A 12,520-nucleotide genomic window follows, 5' to 3' on the forward strand; every position below is an offset into this window, starting at 1 on the left:
GGTGATGGGAGTGCTTCATGTTGACTCAAAGTAAAAAATTTATGAAAATTATGGACGGGAAAACAATTGGCAACAGAATAATGGGGAAGTAGTTTCAGTGGCCTTTGACGTGAAATTAATTATGCAAATCTAATTTTTTTTAATGCAAATGCATCAGCTCAAAATTTGTGTATTTGAAATAATTTATTAATTAAATATTCAGAGAAAAGATTTTGCATTATTTCTTTTTTCTTTTACTTCTTTGGGCTTCTAAACAACTACGAAGTTTTGGCGCGAGTTTTGTCTTTGTTCGCATTGAATAACCTTTTTTGATTAGTAATTTTTCATTTTTCATTTTAGTCTATGGATTTTTCTAGAATATTATAGTAATTTCTAATGCACTAATTAATGCGGGTTCTTAATTTATTTACCATGAAGAAACGTCAAATAGAAGTACAAATCTTTATTCTTTATTAGTTTGTCTATATCTGTATGAGTTAATTAATAACTATTTGTAAAAATAAGTGTTAATTATTATTATATTTTTTAGACCAATCAAAGAACGTTGTTCAATTTCTTTTCCAAAACTTCTGACTTACAAGAGAAAAAGGATGCTACATCTCTGAATAGGAGACCTATCAAAGACTGTGTTAAAGATATTAGTGTAAATAGTAGTGACATATTTAATGGATTGAATAAATTTAGAGAAAATAAGCCAATTGTTAGACCAAATAATGAATCAGTATTAGTTTCTACTGAAAACAAAGACAATCAGGACTGTAAGACAGCAGCAGCCCATGATTTGAAGAATAGCCCGACAAAGGTCATTTAATTTATTATTTATTTATCAAATGCATATCTTTATAATTGTTTTTAGATGAAATTGTTCCATGTCAATTTAAAATTTGTTCAACCAGTGTTATGATTAGTTCTCGTCCTTTTGTGTATCTCTTGTAATCAATGGCCTTCTATAATTGATGCTTGTAGTTATATCCTACCTTGTCTTAAACTCATCTCTTTTTATCAAGATAATAATAAAAATGATTTCTGAAGTTACTTCTTTAAATTTTATTTTGATAGAAGCATCTAATTCATAATCTTGGAGTTATTAAGAGATTTCCTCTGAGTAATAGGGGCGGAGACCAACTTTTTCTTTTACCTTGCTTATACTCACTTCAAATTCTTAATGAGAATGACTGAATGTCCAATGATAAATCAAAGTGAACCCATTTTTTAAATAGAGTAATGGGGAAATAAACAGTAGTGTATGGATTGTGCTTAGATTGGTAGAGAGAGGCATTTTAGCGGTGTTCTCTAAGCGAATGAACTATAGTTTTTTGTAGGACCTATTATTGTGATCTAATAAAGTAACATAACCAGAAGTTACACTAGTCTTAGTACTCACGTTTAGGAGAGATAACTTTGGCAATTGAGATGGACTGGAAGAGCCTGACATGGCTTTGTAAACTCATCTAAAAAGCCTTCAGTAGCTTTGAAATATATGAGTAGTTAATGTGCTAAACTCTGTGGTGCCCAATCTATTTTATAGTTTACTACAGCTCTGATCATCTTCAAATTCATATACAGTCAATCATCTATATGTAATAAAAATGTATGTTAAGAGTGACCAATAGCAATATATTTGGTAATCATTATTTTGTTCTAACTTAAAGTTATTTTATCCTTTCAAAAAATTGATATTATTGCAGTTTTTTTTTTTTTTTTTTTATTGTTTTTCTATTAAGAAAATCAATATAGTAAAAATATTATAATAAATAGTTAAAAAGTACATTAACTCAAAATAATGTATAATCCTTAACGAGGCTTCTGAATTTTTGATTTTTGATGTCCGGTTCAACTTTTGTTGAAAACATAATTAAAAAATTCGAATGCGAATTTGTGAACAAAGAATAAATTTATTTTTAATCAGGCTTAAGTGAGAAAAAAATTGCTCATTCACATATGTTAAACGAAAAAATCTCTTAAGTTCAGGAAAATTTTCCAGCCAGCCCTTCACCACTCCTCCAATCACTAGCATTGTCTCAGTTTTTATTCATATTATCTTATTAATGTTAATTAAATCTTTATATTATTAGTTATTAAATCTTTAATTTTTAAAGTTTATATTATCAGGATAGTATTTTTTTTACCTGCACCTTATATACTGAGTCTAAATAGCTACTTTCAACCCAGAAAGAAATGAAGTTTTTTTTATTTATCATAATCGAATCCCTGTCTATTGCTGTGCAGTTTGGAGATGTCCGCTATTGAGCTTGAACCAAATTTCCCTCTCCTGTACCAGCTCTCTTCTGCTCCAGATCTGTGGTCTTTTCTCCACTCGTGTCTCATATGTCATCTGTTCTTTCTATGTTCATCCTAAGGTACCCAAGCCTCCTTAGTTCATTCTCTTCAAGAGTGGTTTCTATAGGATGTACCGCAATGCTTGAACTTATTATTGTGTTACAGATTCTGTCTCTCCTAGTCTTTCCTTCAACCTTTCTGTTTTTGTTGTGTTTTTTAATTAAGGGTCAATGACTCCAAGGAGTAAAAAAGAGTGGACAAGAACGTCTATCTATATTTGGATGTCTTTGTTTTCTTTGTCACCACTCTTCTGTTGATAAAACCTTTCACGATAGAACATTCTTCCAGCTGCTCCCAGTTTTCGTGACACCTCTCCATAAATATAGCCACTTCTGATGATCCAGGCACATAGATATTTGAAATCATGAACCTGTTCCAAAACATGTCCTTTCAACCTAAATGTTCTCATCACTCAGTGGAGCTGGCAAAGGCAATAATTACGTAGAACACTGTCTGAGTTTATCTTTCCTTAGTGGTTGATCCAGATACCTATAAGGAAAGTAGGGGCTTAGGCTGGATTCATGGTATATACCATGCATGGCCTCAAACTCCTTGGAGGTGTTGTTTTTGAGTAACAAAATTAAGAATAAAAACTCCAACCCCTCGTGTACCTCATGAGTGCATAAATACCTTGCTTTGGGCTCTCTATAAGTCCTTGTTTATATAATCTCTTTTTGAGTGAAGTAGAAGTGAGATTATGAATTATTATTTTATTTATTTAATTATTTTTTCTATTAGTTCTTCAACGCATTCTCTGCTGTTTAATATAGAAATAAATGTTTGTTTTCCCTTTGTCTATATACCATATCTAATAAAGTTAACCTATGTTACCCTCATTTTCATTCTAATATGAATGAAATAGTAGTACCTGTCAGAACTATTGATAATCCAAATCATTAACAATTTTCTTATTTTAAAACTAAAATTGGAAAACATGTTAATTTAGTGTTTTTGATCTTTCGCAACTAATGTGGTATGACAAGCTATATATTTAAAAATACATATCATGCAGATAGATGTCTTTCTATTAATTTTATTTTTAAAAATCTTTTTCTTTATATTTCAGGTTGTTCAAAAAAATATATCTACCTTCTTATCTCCTTCTAAAAATACAGTATTGAAGTTGGAAAACAATGTATCCAGTCGTAATGGTATGACAGGAAATGGTTCTGGTTATGTAATACCCTCTGTTGAGAGAAAACCTATCTCCTTAAAAAGAAGTCCAAAAAAACGAAAATTTCAGGAAAGTCCACTAAAGGTATAATGGGATGTTAAAGAAATGGAAATAAATCACTATCTACAATCTTACATTATAACATAAGCATTTTTAAAATTAGTTTTTTTATATTTGATTGAAGTTTTAGAATTTTCTAGTTTTACAGTTTATTTATTAAACTTATTTATATCTTATTTGCAATGATTTAAATAATTATTTGGTTAAGTTATTTCTCAATTTATCGACCATATTTTTTTTATTTTGTTTTAATTATTTTTTAAATTTCAGAATACTGTGTTGAAGTTTTTTTCAAGTCCTGAAAAATCACAACTTCCTCTGAAAAATGAAATATCAGGTATTTATGAATTTAATAGGTAAAGAGTTATTACTTTAAATCATCACAAAAGAAATGATCCCGAACTCTTCTGCAAATCACTAGTTGGGAACACTGATCGGTTTAGTCAGAATATTTTTTCTATTATTGAACAAAATCTAGATGTATGATATTTAGTCAATCATTATCATAATTGAATCTTTAATCACTAACTTATCCTTCCAATTGTTCTTTACGGGTACTTAAAGTGGCCTGTTACACTAAAGCAAGAACAGTGCCTTAAGGTTTTTTGAAAATAAAGTATTTTCTTAATAAAAGGAATAGAATACCTGGTGCAGGTATTGTTATATTTATCTCTATTAGTAGAGTTGTTAGTGTGCTAAGCCTTTCTTATTATTATAAACTAATTTTCTTTAAAGCAATTTTTGTTTGTATAATGTAGAGATGGACAAAAATTAGCTATAGTTGAAACTAATTGCTAAAATTGCCATGGACACGGCCCTTATTCATGAATGAATCATTGATAAATAAATATTGTATCCATAACAATGTTAGCTATTAGTTTCATAGTTGCCCAACTCTGGTATAATGTTATAATGGCTACTAGAGCTAACAGGTGTCAATATGTAATTAATTTGACTCGCTATAATATCAATTTCAGCGTGTGGAAACTGTTCAACTGAATCAAATGATGAAACTAATGAGAAAAAAGATGATACTGACTCTGTTAACCTTGCTGAAGATTCGATAATTATTTCTCCACAAAAAATTAAAGTAAAGCGAAGAAAATGCCTTCTTGAAGAAAGCTCTTCAAAAAGGACTTTAAACTTCAAAGATGTAACCAACGATGAAAAGTCCAACAAAGCTTTTGATGATGATGATGATGATGAATCTGCATTTTTTAAAGCTTCTTTATTTTATGAAGAAAATAAGTGAGTTAGTTGTTTAATAGAATAATTTGTTTTTATTTTGTAGTTCATTTTGCACTATTTATTTTTGGTTTTAAGGAATTTTGATTTAAAAGAGTTACAGAGATGCCAGGTCATCAGTATTAATGATGGTGATAATGGAGAAAAACAACTAACCCTGAAAAATCTTGCCAAGAAGAGCACTGGCTTATGCACTCTGAGAAGCCCATGGTATTTATTACATATTTATTCTTTTATTTGAATACTAAATTTAAAGTTTATTTATGTTATAAGTTTTCTAGTTTTTAAAAATTTTATTGCAACCATTGGACCAATTTTTTTTTAAATATTCTAAAAAATGTTACAGGAAAGTACACAATTATTTAAAAATCATTAGAGTTATCCAAATAATGGCCAAAAGTTTCAAGTGTATTTTAAAATTTGAATAACTTTGAAAAGAAATGATGACGTGCAAAAAAGAAACAAATTTTTATTTTAAACATCTTACTAAAAAGTCCAACTGAAGCCCTGAAAATTCAATGTTTTCTTAAAATAAAGGCAACCAAAACCATAGAAATCATGCAATGTCAGTTTTAAATTACACAAGACATTGTCATACAGTAAAATTGGCTTGGCAACAGCCATGTCATGAATGATTTTTTCTCAATACTTTTTCTATTCCTAAAGAATCTGAAGTAAACTCCTACTCCCTCTTCATCCACTAAACATTCCATCAAAAAATATAGGTCTTTAGAAATTAGAAGCTAAAACAGGAAGCCATTAATAAAAAAAAAAAATTACTTTTTATTTTTACTAAATTGGTGTAAAAAAGGTTAGAACGGTGTAAAATAAATTAGATCTAACAAAATTTTTTCTCTATCTATTGTTTATTTGTTTTATAGTGTTGATTCATATTTCATTATTTATTCCATTATTCCTTTTGGTTTTGTTATTTCTACTAATCATCACTAATTTATGATATTTTACCAAAAATAATAGACTTTGTACAGCATCAGAGGGTAGTGGGTAGTTTTATATCCATTTCATGTCTCTTTGAGCATAATATATTTGCTTTTTCCCACCTCATTTCGGCACCTCTGGCTTCAGATCAAATTAGCTGATATTTGTTTTGTGGAGTTTTTTTTTCTTAACTGGCAGCATAAAAGCAGGGCAAATTTCAATCAAAATTTTGTCATCTTCGAATATTTTTTCACCGTTTTTAATGTTTTGCACCTCTGTACCCACTCTCCCCAAATTGAGTTAAAGTGTTGAAAATTTGTGTGTGAATTGAGTTGGTTTTAGAGAGTTTCTTTTGGGGATCTGAACGTTTTCCTTCCTCCTCCCCTCACCAATATTAACTGTTTTTAAGCATTAATGAATCAATTAAATTGCTTATCATTTATTTATATCAGAACAATGAGGGTAAAATAAGACCTTACTTATGGAGCTCTGATGCTAATGGAATTTTTCATTCTGAAAATAAACAATAAATAAATCCAAATCTTTTGAAAAGAACTAAAAAATATGATCTTTTGGTCCTGATCACAGTTAGCATACTGAGTTATATGTTTATAATAGAATCTATTATTCATTTTAACCTTGATTCTATTTACTAGGTCGGATCAATTTATATTTTATGAAGCAGCTATCCTGTTAACATCAGTGGATTGTGTTCTACAACTTAAATCCCCTTGGAAAAATTTTGCAGGGTTCCTGCAATATAAAATCTAGTAAACAACCCTAAGGTTTATATGTACATAGTTTCCAGTTAAACCAATCTTGAAAACAGTGTTTTGAAGTAGTAAATAAAAAATTAATAAATGGATGGAACTACTACGAAAAACCTTTTTTGGGACAGCATAGTGAGGGAATTGCTTCAACTTAATGATATTCCTCAATAACTCATTTCTCAGGAATAACTATTTAGCATACTTTTATTACCTCGTATGCATTAAATTAAAGTTGATAAGTATTTAATTATTTGTTTCAAGATTTTTTTTTGTGTTTTTTTAGGAATGATTGTCCCATTTTTCCTCAAGATATTATTAGTGTTAGAGGTGTCCAAAGCCCGGAAGGCTGGGTCGTAGATTGGAATGGATTGCTGGTAACACATCCTGATAAATTGATATCTGGCACAACTATTGTTGGTTCTGTCTATTGTATGCGGAAAACAATACTCTCTCATATTTTTAAAGAAGTAGGCGGTGGAACTAGGTACCCTATGGTACTTGGTTCTAGTGTACATCAACTTTTTCAGGAGGTAACTTTTTAAATTCACCTCCCCCTTTTTTTTAATATAACAAATGATAAAATAAATGTTGAGAAAATAGTTGTGTTAACTTAAAAGAATTATTTAAAAAATGTATTAACATTATATTGTTTAAATTAATTTTAATTTTAGTTATGATTCTATGACAGTATGTTCTTTCTCCACTTCACTCGTCTAGTTTTACTTATAAGATACTTTTTGTTGTATTCAACATTCAACAATGTTCTTGGGAGAGTAAGAAATATTGAAATTCATTTTGTAGGTCTACTGCAGAATTAATTTTAGCAAACAAGCAAAGCTTGAATCTGTTCTGCACACCCGAGTGTAACTTATCACATTTAAATGACTGTCTGATTCTCCCGACAATTTACCATTGCTTTGTTTATTTTTTCCAAATTGATGCTGATGAGTATTTTTATACAGGCAATAATTAATCCTTCAAATGAAATCCAGTATCCAAAAGAAAGTTCAGGAATGATGGAGAAATAATAACACTGATATGAGGTGTTCCAAGGAAAAGATAATATATTGAAAGAAGATAGTTGGCCGTATGAAGTAGATTGTCGGAGGATAGTCCAGGTGGTGGTCAATAAAGGTACCAAAATAGTAATAGAAAACTATTTATTGTAAACTAACGTTTGCCCCAGTTTGCAGGGCTTCGTTAGGGCTGTAAGAATGAAGTTCTGCTACCCCAGCTGTAAAGTGGGCCGAAACATTGGTTTACAATAAATAGTTCTCTTTTACTATTTTGGTACCTTTATTGACCACCACCTGGACTATCCTCCTTCAAAAGAAAAGATAATATTCTTACTTACTGAAGGTTTATCATTGGACTTACTACATAGCATTATTTTTTGGTTTCCTACTCTTATCCTCACCAACCTAACCTTTGTCTTTTTCTACAGATTCATTAATTTAATTCCATATTATCAGTTAATTCAATTTTATGCCCTTATCTATTGTTCTAAGTATAACACATTTTAACTATTATATTCTATATTCTTACGATAGTTTGTATTTTTCAAATTACAATTTATGCTACTACCAATGATTTTTTTTAGTTAGTATTATCTATAATTGAAAGATTCATCAATTTTTTACCCTTTGGTTATTAAATGTTTCTGTTTTAGGCTCTGAAACAAAAATATTTGAGTATTGAAGAAATAGAAAAAGAATATAAAAGAATGATTGATAGCAAAGATTTTATACTGAATATGTTTTTAGAAAAAATAGATTATGCCGAAATCACGAATAAACTCTACTCATTCATAGAACATATTCATAAATTTATGAAAAGATATATTGCTGGATATTCTGATTCAGATAAGTAAGTTCTTCATTTCTTATTTACTCCCTGTAAAATTTTAATTATTGAATTTGCAAAATAGGTTGTATTGCATGCTATGTCAATTAATATTGTGAGTTCACAAAGTTTCAACACTGGTCTCAGAACGAAATATTTATTAAATATTTGTATAAGGGTGGACTATGGTCTTCGAAATATGACCCTTGGGCATCAACAGACTGCTGCCAGCCTTTTTCCAGACTATGAACGTCTTTTTGGAATGCTTCGTGCTGAAGACTTAAGAGACCTCGTCGAAGCTGCCTGGTCGTTATCATGTGGAATTTCTTCCTTTTTAGGTCTCTATGCTCCGAGGAAACTAAAATAAGATGTTGATGGCTGTAAGGTGGCTGCGGCTGTATTGTCACTTTGAATTTGCTCCAAAATTTTGGGAGCGAGCAATGCATGAGATGGCACATTTTATGATGAAGAATCGTCTTTGATCAATGAGCAGACTCAATCCTTCAAATGGCGGAGTACTTCAGGGTGACAGGGTACGGTCTGATAGCATTTAAAAGTTCACACACTTTCTCCAAATCATCAGTTCGTCTTGTTGAAGATCTCCCAGTGAAGCCATCATCTTCAAAGTCCTCGCATTCATCTTTGAACATCTTGTGGCTCTTAAAAACAATTGCACGTGACTGGCTTCTTTTTTAGGTCTCTTGAATCTTAGCAATGGGTGTGCAGTGCTTTTGTTCAGCATTGCACAGAATTTGATCGAATAACACTACTTCAAATGGTGCTGCATTTTGGACTGTCTAACTATTGATGTCACTGACTCATGCTGCTCACGACCGGCCTGCTGCAGCGTCTCGGAGGCAACTGCCACTGGTGGTGTCAGTTAACTGTCACTCTCCAATATTCTACCCTGTCAATGAAATTGGTCTGCTTGCCATTCCCTACTCAGGAAACAACCTTCTCCTTATGTATACATAATTATGACTGATAGTCTGTGATATTTTTTTTTTTTTAATTTAAGCAAGAGTTGTGTTATTTATAGAAAATATTAGTTTTCGTTACTAATAAAGCAAAAAGATATTTACCTCTATTCTTCTTTTGTTTCTATATAGTGAATTTTTTTGTATAGTCTAATCACTATCATTTGAACTCATTTTAATCATATCATCATATCGCTTGTAATTTTCTTTAGATATGTTGGAGTAAATTATAGATTGTTAGCTCCCTGATTTTTTAAATAGTGGTTGGTCCATTGAAATAAAAAAATTATTATAATTAAATAGTTAAAAAATAATGACCAGTTTTCTTACAGGTATAAGTACATTAATTCAAAATACAATTGTTTTTTAATATTTAAAGCAGAGATCATAGATGGTTTGTTTTGTTATGGATATTTGAGTCTTTAACCAAAGAATTCTTTAAATCCATTTAGATTCTTAGTCTGAGAAGTGAAGGTTTTTCTTGAAGATATAACGGATCTCGCTGAAAGATGGTAGTCGGAAAGTACTAAGCCCGGGCTGGGCAGGAGACGCTCAATCCCATCCAATTTTGAAATTTTTCGTTTATATAATGATAAATGTTTGGTCAGGTGTTGTGTTATCTTATTGAAACAAAACCTAATTTTTATTTGCTGATTCTGAGCAACTTTGAATCACAGCATTATAGATTCTTTGTGACTGATTACCCTCAAGTTCTAAATTAATGCTTAAATCTTCTAGAATAAATTTAGAATGAATTATGCCTCCGTAATTCTGAAGTACTTAGAGCATTGTCAGAAAGACTATCTTCTGCAGATTGCCGCACCAAATGGGTTGGTTTGGTGACTGAAAACCTATGTTTCCAATAATAATATATCACCAGTATTCCAAATTTTATTTTCATGTTTAATTGAAGGCAAGATAAAGTGATGTTCAGAAATCCATTTAAAATAGTTTAGAGATTAAAGTGTCATCAAAGCATAGCTGACCATATTTGGTAATTGAATGGGTAACTATTCTTTCAGGATTGTATAGATTATGTTTTACTATCTAGAGCTTACCTCTTAGAGAACACATGGATGCTTAGATCCCTGTAACTGACCCTGCATAGCAGTCCATGTACCAGTACCAGTTCTTTAAGATTATTGTGATTGAACCTCAGAAGTGATAAGAGTTTTCATAAATGAGAAGAACATTCCCTAAAGAGACCAGTTATGAGCAGTATAGAATTGGGTGAACTCCTGTAAGGTGTTTATTTGTTCATAAATGTATCTAAAAGAACTAAACAATAGAACAAAGATGTTCAAGGACTAGTTAGCCAATAAAATAATAAAACTATATATTCATGCATGCTTTTTGTATATAGAAAGGCACTTGTTGAGTAGTATATATATCCAGTATATAAATTTTAGGGGCAACAATTGGTCTGGAGAAATTGTCGAAACTCAGGATATTGAAGAAAATATTTATTCTCCTGTTCTTGGTGTAAAAGGGAAAGTTGATGCTACAGTTAGAGTTCAAGTTGGAAATAGAGTTAAGGTAATTAACTATATTATGTTATTTGTTATTTAAAATCTAATTGTTTTAGACTAAAATGTTGAATGATTCAGGTGGATCATTTAATGTAATATTTTAAATTATGGTTCAAAGTTAATTTTACTTTTTTTTCCAGACTATGCCTCTAGAACTTAAAACTGGTAAAGTTTCTTTTAGCATAGAACACAGAGGTCAGGTGATTCTTTATTGTATGCTCCTTAAACAGATGGGATACTTGGTCGATTCTGGCCTTCTTCTGTACTTGAGGTAATAAAATTATATATTGTGAAGTTTAGTTAAGCTTGAGAAATTCAGTCTGTTTAAATCAGTGGTTGGATCCTTGGGAGTCAAGTGGGGGAAGGGTTCAGAAGCACATTTTTTATGAAGAATTATTGCTAAAACTGCTTTATTGATACCTTAACGGGTGTTAGTGTTAGCTGAAAGGTTTTAACTGATTAATGCTCTATTAAAGTGTTAAGATATTCTTCATTATTAAGATATTCTTCATGGGTGGATCGGGTATGGTTCTAAATCTGGGCCACGGATTGTCCTATTTCTGTCTTAGTAGGCCGCTGACTACTATGGGTTGGGAAACCCTGATTTAAATACTTTACTACATGTTGATCTGTGTGAAATTCTTCAAACCTTTTGTCTTTGAATCTCCTAGGATTATTTTTAGATAGTATTAATATAGTTTCTCTATAGTTATATACCCTCTCCTATCATGGAATTTACATTTCATTTAATCAGGTTTGCCATTGGTTGAACAATCAAAATTTCAACAGAATGTCACTTAATATGACCACTTTATTCTATCACTAAACACCTTTAAACACACTAAAAAGCAGAATAAATTCCTGTTTTTTTTTTTCTTTTCTTTTTCTTTAACCAAGTCTGTAGGTAATAATGGATGACTCCACTCATCTAAATGATATGCTTGCCTTTAGGTGACAAGCACTAATGTATTTTTATTCATTTAACAAACCTTACCTCGACCACTGTCTGTTGTACAGCCATGACTTTGTAAGTTGTAAAGTAAAAACACAATACAATCTTGATAATCCAACAACCTCACGATGTCAAGGGCAGAACATTAAGACTGGTCAGAGTGAAAGAAGCCTCAAATTATGAGTGAGGGAGTTAAAAAAAAAATCTGGTTTGGTGCACCCAGTACACAACATTCACTTACTCCCCCCCCCCTCCTGAAAGGTGTAAATTCCAAATAAAAATTTTTGATTATTCTGTAAAAAATCATATTTCATACCACAGTTTAACAAAATATAATAAAGCTGTGTACATATAGTTGAAATCAGTCATCTACATATAGTCTCTAAATTGCTGGCTCTATCCCTCCTTTTTTTCTTCTTAAGTTAATTACCAAATTCTTTTAAAGTTCATATTTATCCATTTTTTATTACTCTAAATGACATTAAATTATTAATTTTTAAAAAAATTAACAAAATTAAAGGTACTTTAGAGGAAGAATTTTTGGAAATTCGGGATTTAAGCTGTGTCAAGGCAACTTCAATCACGAAATCACTTAGCTCATAAGAAAGATCACTTGATTGTACATTAATTTACCAACTTAAATCTAAATAGCCAGAGCCATTTTTGAGAAAATTTAAAAAATGTGTAAAATT

General features: G+C 30.7%; 1 protein-coding gene across 1 annotated transcript; it reads left to right on the top strand.

Annotated features, from left to right (window-relative positions):
* Positions 1–295: 295 nt before the first annotated feature.
* LOC136797118 (DNA replication ATP-dependent helicase/nuclease DNA2-like) lies at positions 296–11,166 on the top strand. Its single transcript, XM_067052767.1, has 10 exons — positions 296–432; positions 530–802; positions 3,407–3,598; positions 3,845–3,911; positions 4,552–4,822; positions 4,898–5,029; positions 6,812–7,058; positions 8,198–8,394; positions 10,757–10,883; positions 11,017–11,166. The coding sequence occupies exons 1-10, from the start codon at positions 388–390 to the stop codon at positions 11,149–11,151; spliced, it is 1,686 nt and encodes a 561-aa protein (XP_066908868.1). The 5' UTR covers positions 296–387; the 3' UTR covers positions 11,152–11,166.
* The last annotated feature ends 1,354 nt before the right edge of the window (positions 11,167–12,520 follow it).

Source organism: Halyomorpha halys, unplaced genomic scaffold (genome assembly GCF_000696795.3).
Source record: "Halyomorpha halys isolate HHAL.00 unplaced genomic scaffold, Hhal_1.1 Scaffold2538.1, whole genome shotgun sequence".
Classification (NCBI taxonomy): Eukaryota; Metazoa; Arthropoda; class Insecta; order Hemiptera; family Pentatomidae; genus Halyomorpha; species Halyomorpha halys.